We start from the raw sequence: 21,577 nt of genomic DNA on the forward strand, positions 1-21,577 counted from the left end.
CCGCTCCGCCGCCTTCCGGGGCGGGGGCAAGCCCGGCCGCCGAGCCCGCCTTCTCCGCGGCGGGAGGCGGGCAGCGCCGAGGCCGTACCTGTAGGGAAAACCCGCGGGGCCCGGCCACGCCACGCGTGAGCTCCGCTACGAGCCCCCCCCCCCCCCCCCCCTCCCCGGGCCGCGGTTTGTTGTGGACCGGCCGTGCGGGGGGTCTGCGGGGCTCGGCCCCCCCCGGGGTGGGGAGGCTGGACGAGAAGTCCGGTGCAGCCACGAAGCAGTGGGAGTTGTGGAGCCCGGTCAGAAGGACGTCTCGGTCAGGTGTGCAAATTCCTTAAGTACCGCCTGTTTGAAATTTCTGGGCGCGACGAATCATAGAATCATTTAGGTTGGAAAAGACTTTCAAGATCGAGTCAGAATCATAGAATCATTTAGGTTGGAAGAGACCTTCAAGATCATCGAGTCCAACCATCGTCCATGCCCACTAAACCACGTTCTGGAGTACCCCGTCTACTCGCTTTTTGAATACCTCCAGGGATGGTGACTCAACCGCTTCCCTGGGCAGCCCGTTCCAATGCCTGACAACCCTCTCAGTAAAGAAATTTTTCCTAATATCCAACCTAAGCCTCCCTTGCCGCAACTTGAGGCCATTTCCTCTTGTCCTATCTCCACCCACCTGACAGAAGAGACCAGCACCCACCTCGCTACAACCCCCCTTTAGGTAGTTGTAGAGAGCGATAAGGTCTCCCCTCAGCCTCCTTTTCTCCAGACTAAACTGCCCCAGCTCCCTCAGTTGCTCCTCATAAGACTTGTGCTCCAGGCCCCTCACCAACTCGGTTGCCCTTCTCCGGACACGTTCCAGCACCTCCATGTCTTTCCCGTAGTGAGGGGCCCAAAACTGAACACAGTACTCGAGGTGCGGCCTCACCAGTGCCGAGTACAGGGGAACAATCACCTCCCTGCTCCTGCTGGCCACACTGTTCCTGATACAGGCCAGGATGCTGTTGGCCGCCTTGGCCACCTGGGCACACTGCTGGCTCATATTCAGCCGGCCGTCAACCAGCACGCCCAGGTCTTTCTCTGCCGGGCAGCTTTCCAGCCACTCTTCCCCAAGCCTGTAGCGCTGCATGGGGTTGCCGTGACTGAAGTGCAGGACCCGGCACTTGGCCTTGTTAAACTTCATACAATTGGCCTCAGCCCATCGATCCAGCCTGTCCAGATCTCTCTGTAGAGCCTCCCTACCCTCAAGCAGATCGACCCTGCCTCCCAACTTGGTGTCGTCTGCAAACTTGCTGAGGGTGCACTCGATCTCCTCGTCCAAATCATCAATAAAGATATTAAACAGAACAGGGCCCAACACCGAGCCCTGGGGAACACCACTTGTGACCATCCAACAAACGGATTTAACCCCATTCACCACAACCCTCTGGGCTCGTCCATCCAGCCAGTTTTTCACCCAGTGAAGAGCACACTTGTCCAAGCCATGAGACACCAGCTTCTCAAGGAGTATGCCGTGAGAGACAGTGTCAAAGGCCTTGCTGAAGTCAAGGAAGATAACATCCACAGCCTTTCCCTCATCTGCTAGGCAGGTCACCTGGTCATAAAAGGAGATCAGGTTGGTCAAGCAGGACCTGCCTTTCGTAAACACACACTGACCGGGCCCGATCCCCTGCTTGTCCCGGACTTGCCACGTGAGCACTCTCGAGACAAACCGTTCCATAATCTTCCCCGGTACTGAGGTCAGGCTGACAGGCCCGTAGTTTCCCGGATCCTCCCTCCGACCCTTCTTGTAAATGGGAGCCACATTGGCAAGCCTCCAGTCCTCTGGGACCTCCCCTGTTGACCAGGATTGCTGATAGATGATGGAGAGTGGCTTGGCAAGCACCTCCGCCAGTTCCTTCAGTACACTTGGATGGATCCCATCGGGTCCCATAGATTTGTGGGTGTCCAGATGGCGTAGTAGGTCCCTAACTAATTCCTCCCGGATTAAGGGGGGTATGTTATGCTCTTCATCCTCGCCTTCCAGCTCAGGGGGTGGAGTACCCTGAGGATGATTGGACTCACTATTAAAGACTGAGGCAAAGGCGGCATTAAGTACCTCAGCCTTTTCCTCATCTCTGGTGGCAACGTTCCTTTCTGTATCCATTAAAGGATAGATATTCTCCTTGGGATTTTTTTTACTGTTAACATATTTGTAAAAACATTTTTGGTTGTCCCTTACAATAGTGGCCAGATTTAGTTCTAGCTGAGCTTTTGCGTTTCTAATTTTCTCTCTGTATGATCTAACAAGATCCCTGTACTCCTCCCAAGTTGCCCGCCCTTTCTTCCAGAGATGATAAACTCCCCTTTTTTTTTGACTCCTAGCAAAAGCTCCCTGTTCAGCCAGGCCAGTCATTTTCCTCGGCGGTTTGACTTGCGGCACATGGGAATAGCCTGGTCCTGAGCCATTAAGATTTCCTTTTTAAAGAATGTCCATCCCTCCTGGACCGTCTCCCAAGGGACTCTCTCAACCAGTGCCTTGAAGAGGCCAAAGTTTGCCCTCCAGAAGTCCATAGCGGTGGTTTTGCTAACCCCCTTCCTTGCCTCACCAAGAATTGAGAATTCTATCATTTCATGGTCGCTAAGCCCAAGACGGCCTCTGACCATCACACCTCCCACCAGTCCTTTTCTGTTCGTAAACAACAGATCTAGCAAGGCTCCTCCCCTGCTTGGCTCACCCACCAGCTGTGTTAGGAAGTTCTCTTCCACACACTCCAGGAACCTCCTAGATTGTTTACTCTCTGCTGTGTTGTATTTCCAGCAGATGTCTGGAAAGTTGAAGTCCCCCACGAGAACAAGGGCACACGATGCTGAGACTACTGCCAGCCGCTTGTAGAATGATTCATCTGTCTCTTCAACCTGGTCGGCTCATCTCTGGTGCCACCCAGTTTTATCCCTTACCCCCTTCAAACCTAGTTTAAAGCCCTCTCTATGAGCCCCGCCATCTCACGAGGGAGGATTCTTTTACCCCTTTGAGATAGCTGGATACCATCTGTTGCCAGCAAGCCCGGTGCCGTATAAACCTCCCCGTGAACAAAAACCCCAAATTCCACCGATGGCACCGGCCTCTGAGCCACGTATTAACCAGGTGTGTTTTCCTGTTCCTTTCAGTGTATTTCCCTGCCACTGAGGGGATTGAGGAAAACACTACTTGTGCTCCCGATCCTTCCACTAATCGTCCCAGTGCCCTGAAGTCCCTTTTGATTGCCTTTGGATTTCTCTCTGCAATCTCATCACTGCCGAGCTGCACAACCAGCAATGGGTAATAATCAGAGGTCCGAACCAGACCAGGCAGTTCCCTGGTAATGTCTTTTACCCGGGCCCCAGGGAGGCAGCAGACTTCCCTGTGGGATGGGTCAGGTCTGCATAACGGGCCCTCTGTCCCCCTCAGAAGGGAGTCGCCTATGACAGTTACCCTCCTTTTTCTTTTTTCAGAGGCTGTGAGGATGAGTGGGGCTGCCCAACTGAGCCTAGGCACCTCTCTAGATAGGACTTCATCTACACCCTGATCTTTACCGGCCTGGTCCTCAAGTTCCAGAGCCCCATACCTGTTGTGTAGGGGCAACTGGGAAGGTGAGGGAGACCGGGAGGGGACTCGCCTGCCTCCCCGAGCAGGGACCTGTATCCATTCCCCTCCATCTCTTAGGTCCCCCCCTGCCTGGTGGCAAGAGGGTACGGGATCCTCCGCTTCTTGTGGGGCCTCCATCTGCCCCAGGGATGGTAGGGTGTGGGTCCACCGATCTCTCTCCCTCTCACGCTCCCTGATACTCCTCAAGCTTTCCAGTTCCTCCTTCGGCTCTACCACCAGGCTGAGCAGATCCTCCACCCGGTCACCCCTCACACAAGAGGCGTCCCCGCTGTCCTCCGTCATCAGTGACAGGCTCAGGCACTCCCCGCAGCCAGAGACCTGGACAGCCGCACGTTGCGTGGCCACATTTTTCCTAACGATGGCCCCTGCCAACGTGCATGCCGCCTCCAGAGCCTCTCTCGCGAGAGCCGCCGGCCCCTGCCGGGTCCCTCCGCTCTTCCCCGGGGCTCCCAGGGCTCGGGAAGCAAACAGCGGGTTCGCGTTTCTGTTTCCGTCGTCTCTGGCTGTAGCGCAGGTATTATCATCGCGATTTATGGAACCGTATGGTACCTGGGACCGCTTTCCAGGGCCGTTTTACCCTGAGCCGGAGAACTGCGTTTTCAGCGGGTGGTCGCGCTGGGAAATGGTGCAAGATTGAAAACTTATAAAATTGACTTCACAGGCAGTACTGGCTTTTCAGATACCCTTCTTTCCCGCGTGTACTCTTTGCAACCCTTGCTCACGTGAGCCGGTTTAAGCGGGAAGCCTCATTGCTTCCTTTAAGGCGTCTTACAAAAGAATCGCCGAGTTGGCTTTACGCCGGGGATCTTTGCGCGCCATGCTCAAAGCACAGGTTTTTTCCATCAGAGTTTCCCCTTCCCTCGTCGGACAGCCTGCCGGGGGTGGCCACAGCCCAGAGGCTGGCCGCACCGCTGTCGCTGCCTCCCGCAGCCAGACCAGCCTGGATCCTCTTCGTAAGTGGTCTCATAGTAGCCGGCACCATCGCCCGAGACACGGCTTGGGAGCTGTGGCTGGCCCTGGAGGAATCCCGCTCCCTGGACGCCGAGCCGTGTCCTGGAGAGGGAGCCACACTCCAGTCCCTGCCCGCTCCCAGCCTGCTGGGCTGGAGAGCAGGATCCCTTTTTCCTTTCCCACCGCCCTGCCAGCGGGCATTTGGCCAGGGCCGGGAGCGACTGGTGCCTCGCCAGGTCCCGAGGTTTCATCTGGATGTCTTGGAAGTCCAGGGACCGCATAGCCAGCACTGTGTTTGCCACTGCTGCACCCAAACAGAGGGTGAGCTAAGTGTAAAGAAAGCTTCTGGGTAGCAGTAGTAAGTTAGCGATGAAAGACTTAACTGGAAGCAGTCTTAGGGTTTCCTACTGTAAGAGAAGTCCTAACTTTTGAAGTTCTGACAGGAAAACGGAGGCCTGAATTTATCCTGGAGCTCATTCCATCATTATAAAACATCTTTATGTAGTGGCCTTGCTTCTCTAGGAAGAATGAAAGATGTTGTCTTCCCACCTGTTAGGCTTGGCAGATATTTACTTCGAAGGGGAAATGTTAGCTTTTCTTATCTGCTCTTTTCTCTGACCTAAATGATTTATGCAACGGCTGTCACTTTGGAAGGGTTAAGGTGTGAAAAGCAGCTGCCTCGGTTTCTTCCAGGAGCTACCAACTTCTGGGCATGGCTCATTGCTGACTTTAGTCTCAATGCAATGATTGTCTTCCAGGGGCAAAACATGTGCATGGCGTGGGCACTGAGACCACCCAAACCTTCTTTACCTTGCTTCCCTCACAGAAATCAGTATTTGCCAAAGGTTGGGTCTTCCAGCTCTTGCTTTGATTCCTCCTCGCCATTGGTGAGAGAGTTTGCCAGCAGGTTCTTGAGGCAAGAGAGTTTTGGTGCAGCATCCCTGCTCCGCTCTCCTCTTCCCCATCCTGCTGCTTCGGCTGCCCTGTGCCCATCCTTCCAGGAAGGGAGGCAGGACACAGCTCAGCCCTCTGTAAGCCCCTCGGTCCTCACCGTTGCTGCTGAGACTGGTAATAACAACTGGTGATACTCGTGGCAGTTTTTTGGAAGAGGAAATTCAGCAGCGAACCGTCTGAGAATTAGGCTTGGGCACTTCTCTCTCCGTTTTCTCATTTCACAGGGGCCGGCGGGCTGTCACCCAGCTGCAGCAAAATCCTTGTCAACGGCTCTTTTTGTGCTGATTGCCTATATAGTGGGGAGTTTGGTGGGAAAAGGCAGATAGCAGTTTAATCTTGTTCCCCAACTGCCTCTTTGCCCAGTGTATTCCCCCGCCGCGCCGGGAACAGGTCGTTTAACAGCGCTCTAGCAGCCGAGCGCAGGTCGGATGTGTCCCTGTCTGTTTTACATGCACGGCAGAATTTCCTTGGGAAGTGATCAATTTTGTTATCTGTTAGAGCGCATAGGAAAGATTAAATCTCTGTGGGATATTTTTAGAGCTGCTGGGAAGGGGATTTTGGGTGGTGTGTACGGAGCTGGCCTTGGGTAGTGCAAAAGAGCTGTCTTTCGAGAAACAAACCCGAATCATTTCTGCTACTGTTCTGCAGGGTTTCCCCCCTCCTCTCGTCGGGGTTGGCCACAGCTGGTGGGAGGGATTTCTGACTGTCAGCAAGAAAAGAAACAAGAGAGCATGTGAGGGGAAGGAGCTAGACCTGGGAGAAGCAGGAGGAAAGTTTTGTTGCTCCCTTGAAACGCAGGGGAGCTGCTCTTAGTGTGCGTGCGTGCGCACGCAGGAGTTACTCGAGCCCAACTCTGGAGGAAGGTGGGGAGCTGTAGCAGGAGGATGGCTTCACCTACACAGATGGGGTAAATGAGCACTCTGCCTGCTTTTGGAAAAGCCCTCAGGGAGGTGGGCTTCTCGGAGCGCAGGAGAGCACCCCTTCTTTTTCCTTTCCCTTGCCGAGTGCTGATTTTTATATTGCCTTGCGAAGTGGATCGCAACTCCAAATCGGCTAAACCCACGTGGGGCTTCATTGCTGGGCAGAACCCAGGTCTTGTGAGCCACCAGGTCTTTGGGCTTTGTCAAGAAGCAAATGCCAGAAGGAAAAATCACTTCAGCACGTTTCACTACGAGGAAATGAGCGTAAGAAGCCAGGTTTGGTTTTGGGAAAAACCCAGCGACAATCTGCACTATAATCACTTCCCGTGGACTGAAGAAACTTGCTGAACTGAACCCATATGGGAGGAAGCATCTAGGAATGATAAATCTGCTCTCCCCGTGCAAGAATTCCCGTGTGCTCCGATAGCATTGTCCTTTGCAAGAAAGAGAGACACCGGCAACAGGGGAGCAGGAGCCAGCCAGGAGTGTCCTCCTTTGAGGAACAGGGACTCGCAAGTTGTGCTTGAGAAGGCTGTGAGATTCTCCGGCACCACTGGAAGCGCCTTGCGGGGGGAGAGAGGAGCTGTTGCGATGGAATTTCATGCGGTGGCACTGTCATTCATCCTGGCATTGCAAATATCTTCTCTTGCTTCTGGGAACAAACTTCAGCCCCATATGTAAGTAGCAAGAAAAGAATACCGGAGTGTTTTTTATAGGGTAGGGAACTGTACAGCAGAAGCTAAATACAGTATTTTAAAATCAAGGGTGAAGGGAGGAGCAGAGAGAGTGAAGGGGAGGGAGGGCTGGTCTGTGTTTCTTTATCTAGTACCAGATGTATGTCAAGGGGAATAGCAATTTGAAAATCTGGATGGTCTTCGCTTGTAGGAGGTAACTCACTGTTTTTAACTGAAATGGTGCTATTGTGTGAGTGCAAGAGGCGATTGCCGTGTAAAGAGTTTGACCTTTCTTCGCAGACCTGCTATTTTTATTGCACTTCATGTATCGCTCTTACTGCATGTTTCATTCCCCCTTTGGCTGTTACTCTAGCAGCATGATGTAGTTCTTTCTTTTTAATTAAATTTTACAGTTACAGTTTGGTGTTAATTGTTTGGCTTCCTTGGGAAACTTCCTTGCAAATTTGGTCTCCTGCCAGAAGATGATCTCTCCATGCAGGGGACTGCTCTGATTCTTTTTTGTAAATGAGCCCAGTGTTGCATGGTGTGTGAACGCCAAGCTACTCTCCCCGATGTTTTTAACTTTTCGGTTGAAAAGGGGTCCTTTTCAGCAGACAAAGGTTTTGGAAGAAGATGCCTTTTCTCCCCGTGTCAGGGAGTTCGTGCTCCTGCCTTGACAAGCACTTTTAGGACTTCTTGGATGAGACACTAGAGATGAGATGTGTGCCAAAGTGTCAGAGAAAAGAAGACGCCAGCGCCTGGGCAGTGCTGTCACTTCCCATAGGGCATTGCTGACGGTGCCCGTTACACACACCACCGCTGTTTGGGGCACACAAGAACCTTTCTTCGCTGTAATAAATGACACCAAAACGGTGCCGCTGCCAACCTCGTCCTTGGGGTTCCTTTCAGTTCTGTTTCTGGACGCGCAGACAGCTCGGAGGTGAGGCGCCTGTAGGCTAACAGCAGAGGAGGTCCGGGGGTAGGGAAAGACCGCTCTCCGCATCAGCTTGCAGCTCGCTGTGTACGAGACACTCACGGAATAAAAGAGCTGCTCTGGCAGTCTCCATTAGCGCCGGGGACTGTTGTATTGGTGAAGCGATGTGTGTGGAGCTTTGCAAGCCAAACAGCTCGGCGGTCGCCACATGTGGGGACGACGAGAGGGGATTTTAGAGCAAAGCTAGAGGGGGAAGGAAACATGCCATTAATCCCAAAGGCATTGCCAGGCTTGCTGTAACAGCGGTGTAATTGAACGTCTTGGAGCAGTCAGATGCCAGCTGCGATCTCTATGCTTCACCACGTCCAAATGATTTAGTTTAACTTGTTTTATAGAAAGTTCCTTTGTGAAAACTCTCGGTCCCTTTTGAAGAACTGCAAGCAACAGAAGCAGTTCCAAATAACAAATGGCTCATAACTTATTAACTCAGGGCCAAATGTTTCCCTCTTCATTTTTAATTAAAACTACGTATTTGGTGAAGGAGAGGTAGGATTAGAAAAGAAAGTAAGTGCAAATGGTATTTTCCTTATTTTCTGACTCACTGATTTATATGTTTTCACTTTACTTACTGGAATTAGTCTTGCAGTCCTTAGCTCTGAATGAGTGAGAAAGCATCTAAGACAGCAAATTGAATTCTGATTTAAAGCAGTATTAATAAAATGATGTATCATTTCTAGTAGCAGAATAATTTTTCTTCCCAAACGCTGTCAGAAGATGCAGCTATCATTGGTGCTCGCAATGACAATAGTCAGGAAAAATGGGCCCCTAGGTGCAAAGAAAGCATATGCTTCCTTTGTTAACTGAGAACGGACAGAATGGACAGACAGCAATTATTGTACTACCACGTCGTGTAGGCTGCTGCCTCTTTTCTGATCCATCCTCTCTGTTTTAAGGCTAAAACTTAGCCTTAACGTATCAGTGGAAAAGCACTGCTGCATTTTTCAAGTGGACTGTAGAGCGACCCAGGACCTAGAGGTATGAAATGTCAGCAGCTTCCCTATCTCACTGAAGTTTGCTATGTTGCAATGTTATAAAACCATATCGCTGTAGATTTCTGTTACTGTTTCTGAGCCTCGTCGCCGGCCGCGGGTCTGGAGGTTCGAGAAGGGGGTTCAGGGTGGAGCAGGCTTCCCGTGTCTGCCACCGACTCATGGCGCGGGATTACTCAACGTGTCCCCTCTCTCTGTGGCAATTTTCCATCTATAAATACGGGTTTGTGATGGTCACCTTGTAGTTCTCCAATGTTTAACTGATTCGCGAAGGCCTAATGACATGCTTCTGAGAAATGCAGATGATATGATTATACTGTATGTTTTGTCGCAGCCAGTGCCACACTTAACACGCTATCTGTTCCCAAGAGCATCACACCCAGGAGTTTTTGGGGGAGGTGGGTAGGCTGCACTTGACAACTGCTTGTGGCTGCCTGACCCGGCAGATATCTTTTCCGTGCGCTGATTTCATTAAATGAGAGGCAAACGCTGTATATGCATAAGATCTTCCTGCTCTTTCAGTAAGGAAATGAAGTTGCCCGTAGCTGGCGGCTGTTTAAGCGGTGGAGGCACTGCGCTCTTCTCGCAGCAGCATACAGACCCCCGTACACCTCTGTTTCTCTGTGCCAGGCCAAACGTCTGCGCGGAGCAGGAGCTGGCGATCGTGGGGCACCGGCAGCCGTGCGCCCAGGCCTTTACCCGCACCGTCAAAGTGTGGAAGCAGGACTGCGGAGGACAGCGGTGGTGCACGGGCTACGAGCGGAGGTACGTGTTCTTCCTTCGAGCTCGCTTTGCTCCTTGCGTGATGGAAGTTGATTCCTTCTCGCCAGCAGCAGCAGGGAAGGGAGCTTGTCGCTCGCTTTTGCGTCTGCGAAGGGGAGACCCCATCGTGCCGGCGGCGGCCACGCAGCCGGCAGGGTCCGGGCGCAGGAGGTGAGGGCTGGGAAGAGCCGCGCGTGTGCCCATCCTGCTGCCCGGGCTGTAGTCTGGCACGGGAAACGGGCTCGATAACTGCTTGGTACCCTCCGAGGAGTCCTGGTGACCAGACAACATGGCTGTGGATCTCCTCAATCCCCGGCAGCTCTCCAGGGAGGGAGGAGAAAGTACCCAGCACTTGGTACCTGGCCTTCAGCGGGTCTGGCGTTAGGGTAACAAAGCAGTTCGTTTAGGGGTCCATGTAAGTGGAGAGCTACGTGCAGAGAGAGACGTGGCTCTGAACCCACAAATTAGCTGTAAATAGTAGAGCTATTTTATTAGATATTTTTCTTGGCTAAACCCAGGAGACTACGAGAGATTTTGTAAACTCTATGTGCATCTAGCTGGAGGGGTTTCTGACCCTACCTGGCATCTTTGTGACGCTAGGAGTTTTTAAGCTGTTAAGGAATTCCCGATGGGAAGATGTATCGCTTTTGTTCAAAAGAAGCTTTGTCATTGTGGTTAGATGTTTCTAGTCTTCTGACAATGTACTACATCTGTTTCCTATGATCGTGCCATGCTAATGAAATGACTTAATCACACCACGTGCATTATTCTTGTATCTTTAGATGTCTCGGCTTCAAAGCAGAGGCATCTCAATGCCTCTGTAGTTTTACAGAGCCGAAGGCAGTAGCTGGGTCCAAGTGAGGTTTATTGTGCACAGTCTAAAAAAAATAATGAATGTGTCCACCGTGCAAGCGATGCTCCGTGAGGACGGGTGACTGCTGACTTGGTGGTGTTTAGCAGGCTTTCCTGCGGGGTCATCAGCTTCCCTTCATACCATGAGCAGGACAGTGCTCAGGCCCACCTCGGAAGAGCGTACAGCTCAGCAGAGTTAGGCTTGCATGGGCAAGAAAGGAGTTCGAACGTACTCTGAGCAGAAAACTTGATGTGGTCGTTCAGCTAATCGTCGTATCCCTTGAGTCGCCGACTGGCCTTTACTGGGAGCTGGGAGACCAAGCAAGGAGGGGTTGCAGAGGGAGGGCTATGAACATGTGCAGCAGTGCAAATAATGAATGCACTATTCTTACCTGCACAGCAGCCAAACTGCAACATGCCCAACCTTCTTCTGTACTCCACCTGCTTTTCCGGCCTCATTAGGCAGTTACAAGCCTTTACAAAATAATAATGATAGCAGTAGTTTCAAAGAAGCATCTTGGACTAGAGACAGCTTTTAAGTCTTGACTTTAGGAATTCCTCCTAACCTGTAATTGCCAGTAATTATCTTGGTGATGATATCCGTGTAGCGGTAATAAAGGAGCAAACAGAGTCCGTCTTATGACCATGTTTTAAGAGAGGACTTTGAAATGATAGGTGCCCTGTCTGCTTCTACTTCAAAGGCTGGGAACTCTTCAGACCCAGCTATCCCTTTCGTTCTTTAATGTGCATTTTTGACATTGTAAATCAAGGAACCGAAAAGAAAAAACTTTCTGTCACGCTTCGTTATAAATATTGGAACAGCCGAGTGCTAAAACTCTGTTCCTGATGAAAATACAGAGGTGAAGCCTAGAGGTGCTGTGAGGGATTTCACCCACGGAATTTTAAAAGCTGGACAGGAAAAGGACTATCAGCAGAACTTTCCTCAGGCACGATTTTGCCCCGTATCCCCTCACTCTAAACTTCTTTTGGGAGTTCCCATCGCAGCAAGCTTATTCCGATAGATGGAAGATCTCCTGCCAAGCTCCCTTGTGCTGAGCAATTGAGGGCAGCGGAGCGCGCAGTTTCGGCATTCACGGGGATGTTACGCAGCCTCTGTCTTGCCCGCTGGAGCTGCTCCAGTTGGACCCAGCTCTGGCAGTAACGGGGCTCAGGAAGCGTACGAACAGCTTCAGGATCTGACACTCGCAGGGCTGGCCTGAAATTGGCCTCGGTGCCTTTGAGCTCGTGGACGCGACTAGGAAAATCCAGCATCTGCTCTTCCTTGCCCCGGTGCTCAGTGCTGCTGCGAGGAGCAGCGGTCTGCGGGGGCTGAAGCACGAGCCGCTGACCTGCAGGGTTCGTAAGCGTTAGAGCTATCTTCCTAACATTCCCGGGCACGCTTGGAGCACTGCGGGCACTGCTGCAGTCCCGTTGCTCTGCCTAAACTGTAAGCGGAGTTTAGGGGAGGTGGGCAGAGGAGGGAGGATGGCCTGGGGCAGGTAGGGTCGGGGGGTGGCCGAAGGGGGTGCTTGTCTGCTGAGTCTGTGCTTTGCAAAACCAGTAGCATTTGTTTTTATAGGACTTGTATCTGCACCTAGAGTGCTGGATTGCAGCGTTTCCTAAAAATAATAACAAACCTTGCTCCGCACCCGCAGGACACGAGCCCTGCTCGCTCAGAGCGCCAGCGTCTGCTCCTCCGCAGAGGAGCTGAGCGTCCTCAGGGCTGCGCTTGTTGCAGTTCCTGGTAACGTGCTGGTTTTGCTACTGGTTGTGTAACTTTCCCGAATTAGGTAACGACAGAAGGTAGCTTTGCTCAGCCCTCAGTAACGAGACTTGGAGGAACGACGGCCCTGTCCCAGAGGAGCTGGCAGTAGATTTTCAGCAGCAGGACACAGCAGGATTGTTAAGCCTCGGTTCCATTAGTTCTGGCTCATTCAACATTTTCTGTGCCAGGGACTCCTTAAAACACAAAAGAAAACAGAAACATTGAAGATAAAGTATCTCCTATGCGGTTCTTTCCAGTCTGCGGCATCCAGATATCCGCAGGCAACAGAGGCTGTCAAAATATTTGCATCTCCTTGAGACCCCGCTTGGGCTGACTTAAGGGTGTGAAGTGTCCGGTCAAGCTCACCAAGACTCGTGGAGATGAGGTTGTGCAGGGTTGGGGCTGTTGGGGGCGGAAAGGTGGCCAGTATTAGTCCTGAGCCTTCCTACATTACTATTTCTCGGAATACCTTTTCCTCCTCGTTCCTGAGCTTACGCAGGGCAGAAGGAGGAGGCCGCTTGCTGCCGTGCAGTCTTTCTCACTTTGGATGAAAAGGACGGTGTTTTCCAGACCGGCCCACGCAGTGAACGCTTGTTGCGTTAGCACCAGCCCGCACCCCTCGTGTCCTCTTGTGCTTCCTAACGCACCCTGCCCACCGCGTTAAAGCCCTGGGATGGGCTGGGCTGGGGAATAGCCCTTGGTACCAAGAGGATCCAGATGGATGTGTGCCTGATCGCTGGCTGTTCTGGTGCCTGAGAGACTGTAAATTGCTTTCTCAGCTGCTTCTGGAACATGAGCATTTCCTTCATCATTTGTTAACAGCTCGTACAAAAAAAATTGGTATCTGCTTTTATTTTTCTCAGCTGTGCTTCCATATGCTGGTTGGCACCGAAGAGGAGCTGAAGGTTTCCTTCATGGGAATAAATGGTTCACCATTATTTAGGGGTTTTGTAGAAACGCTCAGATGAAATCAAACAACTAGACTGAGTTAGGATAAATATTTTCGGTGGACATGTACAACACATCTGCTGTGCCAAATATTTGTTGTCGTTTGTCTGATTTGCTTTGGTGGAGTAGTTTCATGTTCTGCCAAAGGAGCTTTTTAAAAATCAGCTTCAGAAGTTTTATCCGTGTTTCGATTTTCACATATACACAACATCACATTTCCAGGAAAGAAGTGTCGCTTTTATTTATTTATGCTTCAGATCAATCCCTGCTTTAGTACCCCAACTCCCACCCTGGAAGTAACGGGTAGGAGTTGTTAACAGGACCTTCAGCTTCTGCCTGAGCGCTGTTGCGTCCCGGTACCGTGCTGGGCTGGAGACGGCTTTGAGCTTTTTCTGGAAGATGGGAGAGATGTGGTCACGCGTGTGGCGCGGCCGGCGTGGTGCTGGCTGCGGCGCTGGGCTCGTCGATGTTTAGCTGAGGGTTATTGCAGGGCACAGCGGAAGGAGAACCGAGGAGGCGAAAGCCCTTTCCATCAGGGACTCAGTTCTGCCAGCCTTAACCAGCCTTGCTCCGTAAAACACAACTGTACGGAGAGCTTTTTGAGTAGCTTGATATTCCTGTTGGGATTCTGACGATTTTTTAGCTCACCAGCCTCTTGGAGACACCTGCTCATGCTCACTAAAGCTGGACTGAAATACCTGTTGCTCTTAAAATTTTAATTTCCTTTGTTAACAAGTAGTTTAGGAGAGGAGCTCAGAGCTGTGAAATACTTTAGAAAAGGAGAAAGGAGCCAGCGGTGTTATGAGGACCTGGACACTCCAGTCTCTCTTGTTCCCGATTAAAGTAAATTAAGAAGCATTTGCTTAGCATCAGCGATCATTGCTAGCCCAGGTGGAAAAAAATGTCAGCACGTTTGAAAACCAAATTCTCATTTTATTTACATCCACAGTTAGAGTTACAACTTCTCTTCTTTCCAGTTTCCTCGTTCTGCAGGAATTAACGTTGCCTGGGTGGTGTCTCGTTTCGTTGTGTTTCAGAACTGCGTATTACACGGGCTACAGGCAGGTGTACAAGGTGAAATACCAGACCTCATACAGGTGTTGCCCAGGATGGTCCCAGCTCGGAGGGGATGCCGGCTGTCTCTACCGTAAGTATCGCACTGTTCGGATTAGATTCTTTGTTTGCTGCTGTCAGTATTGGTTTGTTGGCTGAGGGTGCTCATTTCAAGTCCTGTGCCTGCAGTAAATGCTATAAATATGTCTTTAAAAAGAACTGGGGTTTTTTTGTTGTTTGCTTCTGTTTTTTTATTTTTATTTATTTTAGCTGTGTGTCAGAAGAATTCTTCTCTGGCTTCCCAGGAAGCGCTGTGTGTTGCTTTCCATCTTTGGAGAATTTCCTCATCACAGCATGAAAGGGTTTTCAGAGTCACATTCATTTATCTGGTTGCCAAATGCTACTAAACATTTAAAATCTAAGGCCAAACTGGTGTTTCAAATGGTGCCATTGGCAGAAGCTCTGGAGAGCTGTAATCCAAGCCCTAGTGGACTTTTCATTCTAAAAGCCAGTAATTGCTGTCTGTGTGATTGAACGTGCCGGTGATGGCTAATTTGCCGGCTAGTTGGTCTTACTCAGCGCTTGTGAGAGCTGCTTCCTTGGAAGAGGCGGCCTTTGACTAATTGCACACAGGCTGAGAAATTGGGCTTCGGTGCTGTGCTCCAGCAGGCAGTGAATTTTGCCTGGCAGTGCGTGGTCCCTGGTTGGAGTGTGCTCCCTGGCCGTTCCCCGCTCCTCACCCCGAACCGCAGCCGAGCGCGGGGTTCATTCGGCAGCTCACTTGTAAAGGGGCACGACTCCTCAACTACTTTGGAAAGGTGTGTGTGTCAGGTGCTAGTTCTGCTATTTCTAAGACTCCCTGCGCTTGAGATACCCCTGCCAGAGGTTAGAGATCTCTGCAGTCCCCCCCTCCGTCTGCTCCCTCATTCAGCCAAAGGGTGAGCATTCGGGTTCAGGACCGGTGGGAACCCGCAAGGGATGTCACAGCATCAGCCTCAGAGGAGAAAGCAAAGTGCCAGCACAGGTGAAGTGATGGCACTTATAAGGTTTGAAGCGGAGAGCCAGAACTTGAGACTTTCGGATTCTGTGGCTGGCTTTCCTCCTCTCTTGTGTTTGCTCTAGTGTAATTCTCTGCAAAACAGGCATGGGAGGATCTACTTCCCAGCTGTGCAGGGAAGCTGCAATATGTATTCAGATTTGCGCCTGAGTCAGGCTAGGGATGTGCAAATATTAGTATATAAGATGATTTTATGCTCTTATTGCAGAAGACAGAGGCAGCATTATCCTCGTGGGCCCCATATTCCCACCTCCCCCTCCAGGCTGCACTGCTTGACATGGGAGGCAGATGCTGCGTAGCTCCCGGCTCCTTCCCCTAAACACAGCGGCCACATCCAGCTGGGGAAATATTTAACTTTAAACGTCGCTTTTGAGATGTTGAGAGCAAAGTAGAATCTTCTCTTGAATCAAACAAAGGTTTATCTGAACGTATGTGTAGAAATAAATGTCACCATCAAGGCAGAATCACAGACGCTCCCCATGATATATTATTAATTCTCGGCCCAGTTGCATAGAGCAGCTCTGATCTTTTCTGAATTAGGCTTTGGAGGTGCGCTCCTACCCTCACCATAGAAAAGCAGCTTTCGTTTTAAGTAATAGGCAGGCGAACCAACAAAGCGTTTGGGATCTGACCTGCCTTGCTGTCAAGGGAATGAAAGCTAGCCATGTCCAACTCCATTGTAAAGGCGCTTTTGATTGTAATTGACCTACAATATAGGAAAATGTCTCCCACAGCTAGTCATCTTTTGTTCTGTAAAGAGGCTGCGTATACCTTCCTTGCGCTTTGATGCTTGAAGCAAAGGTTTTTAAAAAAAAAAAAAAAAAAAGTGTGTCTACCAACCAATCTTTATTCTTCCTATTCAAAAGCCTGCAACACAGGAGAGCAACCCCACTGTGCCAGAGGAAACTCTGTGGATGCCTAATAACCCACTGTCAGTGAGCAGATAATAACCTCAGATGAACTCAGAAAAGTGCGTCCTGTAATGATTTTTCCTGCCGAGGAAGTGAGTAATTCCATCCAGGAAGGAAGCAGAGAAAAGGAAATAAAGCTGCTCAGGGCACGCTCTTAACTCATCATCCTCATCACCGGGACCAGCACTCAGAGGCTGGGCAATGGTCTTTGCTGGGCTGCTCACTGCAGAGTCGGTCTGGAATAAAAAAGAGAGGGAGGTCCAGTGGCTTAAAACCACTTCACTAGAAATTTTGGCATGGCGGGAGAGAGAAAGTAGAAAGTAAAAGCATCACTGGCGTGATAGCGTGGAACTGGTGTTTACGGCAGAGAGGGTTCAGGTTCCAGGGTCAGAGGTTGCCCTGATCATACGTGGCATAAGCTCACAAGGAAAGCGTGTGTTGGATTTCCAAGTGCCTTTCTGGAGCTCGCATTCTAACATCTTTATTTTGATATTTGATTTCTTGTAAGTCCTTTTAATACTCTTGTGATGCTGAAAATATAAATGTTCCCCCTTCTGTGTTACACATTCACCAGGAGACATGTGTGTTTCTGATGCGTGGGGCTTTGTCTCCCTTCAGCTAGTCAGACCCGGTTGAATACCATTAACTTTAAAACCAGGACCGGGCTGTGACCTTAAGTTTCTGGGACAGAAAAAACGGGTGTTCCTATAGCTCAAGTGCAACGTGCACAACGGGGACCTCATCTCTGTGGGCCTTCTGCACAGTCAGGGGCTCTTCCCGAAGGTTGTTCAGGGCAGAAACTCGAGTTACATCACTCTGTGAATCATCTTCTGCATCCCCTGAGAGCAGCAGAAGACCGGCCACCTGGTTAGGTGGCTGAAGTGGGGTCGTGGGGCTCTAGCTCCCCGTTTCCAGACCCCCCCACGCAGCCGGTGCTGGTCTAGCAGCAGCTGGATTAGCATCCCGCAGGCTGGACTGAGGCAAATCCTGCAGGATGGCTGGTGTCCTGAGCCAGGATTTTCTCCCCCGATCTGCAGACTGTCCTGGGGAACGCTTCTGGTTTCTGTGTAACTCAATTCTTGTCCTGAGGGGCTCCCAGCTTTTGGGTTGCAGGGGTGTGATGACTTTTCCTGCTGGTGGCCTTGACCTTAGTACGAGCGTGTTCTTCTGGACCAGAAGAGAGTGTAGGAAGGGCTGGCAGGGGAAATGAGTCAGTAAATATTAGTGAACTGCTGAGGCAGGGAAACATAGCCAGGGCACTAAGTACCTTAGAGGATTTTCTATTTTGTGTATAGCAATCGCGAGTCAGCCTGCATTCACTGGCATAGCTCTGCTGAATGCAACAAAGCTATGCCAAAATATGTCAACGGGATTTGTGGCCCTTCCTATCTGCCTTCAGAGATCACTGATCATGTTCCAGGAGTACAAAGGTGGGGAAGGCCATCGCTGTTGACAGCTTAATTAGAGCTGTTGGACACGGTGTGGTGGAATCACTCCAGTAAGGACACCTTATCTCGCTTTCCCTTGGAGGCTGGCATCTCTTCACTGCGGGGCTCTCTTTGTTCCATATGCTGGACTGTTCATCACTTTTCCTTAAAAACAAAAAAACCCAACGCATATGACGTTTTAGTAGGGGAAATTTTCACTACCGTAGACTTGCGTGTAATCGGCCAAGGCCTGCTGCTTTCTTCTTGTTTGAACGTGACGTACAGTCTGACACGTGACGGTGATGTTAAACAGCATTATGAATTGGGAGGTCCCAGCACCGTTGTGGGTACCGGTTCAGTCGAGTTCTTTGGGGTCTCAGAGCCTGCGCTGGTGCCTGGAAGGAGAGAACTTGTCCCGTTGCAGCCACCGTGCCGAGCGTACTCGTTGTTTGCCTGGGTTGGTGGTTGTCTGTAGCAAAAAAAGAAGGGTTGTGCTCCTTTTCCCAAAAGGCAGGTTTGTGTCTCTAAGCACTTACAGGTGAGAAAATGGCCAATACGGAGCTGCGAGGACAGTACGCAGTGACTTGGAGTGCGTGGGCTCTGCTGGGAGCAAATAAATTGGAAAGAGATGGAAAATTTCATAGAAACACCCTGTAAAACGGCGCCGAAGCCAAGCAATCTGAAGACTAATGGCTCCACACGGACCTCACGGGTCTCAGAGAATTTTTGACGTCTTTGTTCCTCTCCTACTGTGCCATTTGAAATCATGACAGCTGTGCTTGCTTGTAACACCCCCTGAAGCTGTCGGATCTCACCTTGTAAAGGCAGGGTGCCCGGTTCCCTTGCGGTCTGCCTGCTTTTTGTCCCATCCCTTCTGCTGGTAGAGGAAGTGTGAGGGCTTATTGCGTTTCCATTGCCCTCTGTCTTGGAGCATTCATCCGCTCAGTCCCATTTGGGAAGGAAAAAGGTCAGAAGTCAAGACACCCTTTGCATTTTTAGCATGGCATCAGGTCCTTTCCCTGCCTGATTACTGATAGATTGACTTTCAGACTAAGCTTCTCCATTTCAAGTGGCCTCTGAGATGCTACTTAAATTCCACGTGGGTTCAATAACACAGTTAAAGCCCTCGCTGACTGGGATGAGGGGCCTGCCTGTCTGGTAATGCCCATGATCTCTACTTTCAGCAGAAAAGCTGAGTCCCACCAAGTCCATAGCTCTGGATCTGCATGGAGGAGCTGGCATTCGGCCGCAGACAACGGGCCTGTGCTCTTGGGCCAGCCCCTGCCACGTTCAGAAATGAGGCGGTGAGGCAGAAGGGCACCAAGCAGAGCGATAAGTATGGCAGAGGCTAAAGAGGAGACCGTTACTGGTTTAGTACTGGTGACCTCGTCACGGTCGCGGTGTTGCCCGTGAACTGGGCAGGAGGTGCCAGTGCCAGCTCTGCCCTAACTGCACGCTCCTGCGGAAAACACGGGCTCTTCGCTCAGGCTGGCACGGCGGCGAGACCAGGTAACCTGCGTCCTGGCTGGGACTGCTGCTGGGGAGAGAGCACGGCTCTGCTGCCGAGCGGGATGGAAATACCCGAGTCGAGTTTTCACGAGCTAGCTCAAGGAAATGGAACAGCCTAAGTGAGCACAGCCCGGCCGAGAAGCGATTTAGCCGGCTCTGGCCGTCACGCAGCCGGAGAGCTTCGGCTGCTGGGGCTCGCGCGGCTCATGCCACCCTGCACCGCAGTGTGGTTTGCTGTTCGGATACCTCCGTGGAGCTACTGGGGGAGCTCGGCTTGAGCTGCTGGTCTAAAGCTTCGGCCACTGTCCCGAGTTGTCTTTGTCTTGAGTTTTTATCCAGCCCTCGCTAGGATCATGCTTTGCTCCGATTTTTAGCTCAGGCAGAGGTAGAGCCTGGCCCTAGGTAAAGAGGGAGAATTAACGTTCGTTTGTTGAGGAGGTGGGAGGAAGTACCGGCGTCTGAGACACGCTGAAAACCCCTCCGAGCATTCCCAGGGGCTGAGTAGAAAGCAGTTGAATTTTAATCGCCTCATTAAAAGAGAAACTTTTATTAGTCGCAAATGGCCTATTAAAAGGCTCCAGAGTGAGTTACCCTGCGCTGAACCGCGTTTCTTCCTGCCAACTCTGCTTAGCTTTAGCCTATCATCCGGCGAGCAGGGAAAGAGCACTCAGCAGGGCCCGCCGCAGCCGCCGCGCTCGGCTGCCGCGCTCAGCTCCGCAGGCACGGCCGAGCCCGGCTCGCTGCATAACCCCGGGAGCCCGGCCGCGCAGGCAAGCGTGCACAGGCACGCAGGAGCCGGCTGAGCCGGCGTCGGGGGGAGCAGCTCCATTATTTGCCATACAGGTTGGAAGGCTCGGCAGGAAATGTGTTCGGTTAACAATTTAATTTCCCTATTAGGCTGGCTTTCCTTTGTACATCACCTCTTGGCTCCTGGAGGCCCATTGTTTTGTCAGCTGAAAGGCTTTGACTGAACTTCTGAACCTTTTGCCTGGGATCAAGCTTAGTACCGGTTAAACTTCTAACGTACGCTCCCCTGGGAGACCATCTTTGTCCACGCAGAGGATGGCCGTGTTGTACTTCGGTGAGCCCATCCGTTGTAGGAGAAATGCTCTTCTCCGCCACTCTTCCTTTTAAGTCAGTCTCTTGTCTCCGACCTCCCGAGAATCCCGCCTTGCTAAATCCTCGCAAAAGCCATTGGCGGGCCTTTCAGGCAGAAGGAGGTGATGCTTTCCGTAATTTATCCTTTCTTTCCCGTTTCCCAGAACGGTGTCGTTACCCTTTTCCCAAATTTCATTGCGTTAAATTCTGTCGCTCTGAATTAGGAGCTAGTTTGCAGAAGGCTTGGAAGGCGTAGGGGAGGGAGACCCGCGGGCCCCTCAGCCCCACTGGGCTGGGAAGTAGGTTATTATGATTTCCACTCTGTATGTGCCAGCCTGAAGCACAGAGCAGGGAATTGTCCGGCTCATTCAGAAATCTGGGGCACAGCCAAGAATAACACCCGTATCTTCTAATCCCCGATTTGTGTCGCTGCAATTGCTTCTAATATTTTCCATTGTTGTGCTTTGGGTCTCGCCGAACTGCCTCCGAGGGCTGAGCACTGCTGGCAAATAGGGCATCGTGGAGCCAGGCTGAGCTTTACTGCGACCCTGTCTAAAGTCCGTTTTTTACGTGATTAAGGTGAAGGATTCAGGAAAAACCAAACCACCTTACTATGCAATTTGGCCACCCAGTCAATTCTATCTAACCGTGTTGAGGCCTGAAGGAAAGGAATAAAGCAGAAGACGGCCCTTCTCGCAAGACCAGAGCTAGAAAAAATTAGGCTGCAGCCCTAGAAAATCTTGGCGCACACCTGGAGATGGGAAGTTGCAATGAAATGCTCCTTCTGCCTTGCCACGTGGGAGGATGCGCATGGGGAAGTGTTTGCGATCACAGGCGTCGCACGGCGTGGCTCAGCTGAGCGGGCTGCTGGTGAAAGAGTTTCCCAAGTTCCAGTGTTCTGCACCAGCAGGCCAGCACGGGATTGATATGGGATCGCCGTGGTCCCCCAGGATACGTGGCTATGAAAAGTGACTAAAACGTTAGATGAGAAGATAACTGGCTTTCTGAAACAACATTTCATCACTGCTTCATTAGTTCGGGTAGATGAGAATTTGGACTTCAATGCTACCTTTGTATTACTAAATGCTCTTTTTTTT

General features: G+C 51.2%; 1 protein-coding gene across 3 annotated transcripts in view; it reads left to right on the top strand.

The window, feature by feature from the left end:
- Nucleotides 1-5,717: 5,717 nt before the first annotated feature.
- The window catches only part of MEGF6 (multiple EGF like domains 6), a 117,116-nt gene continuing 101,256 nt past the window's right edge, over nucleotides 5,718-21,577 (top strand). For 2 of the 3 annotated variants that reach the window (XM_052792309.1, XM_052792310.1), the window contains exons 1-3: nucleotides 5,718-7,118; nucleotides 9,729-9,863; nucleotides 14,463-14,572. In XM_052792309.1, the coding sequence (XP_052648269.1) occupies nucleotides 7,033-7,118; nucleotides 9,729-9,863; nucleotides 14,463-14,572 (331 nt within the window). In that variant the 5' untranslated portion in view covers nucleotides 5,718-7,032. The remainder of the gene's footprint in view (nucleotides 7,119-9,728; nucleotides 9,864-14,462; nucleotides 14,573-21,577) is intronic. The other variant, XM_052792311.1, reaches the window with a different exon arrangement.

Source organism: Harpia harpyja, chromosome 7, assembly GCF_026419915.1.
Source record: "Harpia harpyja isolate bHarHar1 chromosome 7, bHarHar1 primary haplotype, whole genome shotgun sequence".
Classification (NCBI taxonomy): domain Eukaryota; kingdom Metazoa; phylum Chordata; class Aves; order Accipitriformes; family Accipitridae; genus Harpia; species Harpia harpyja.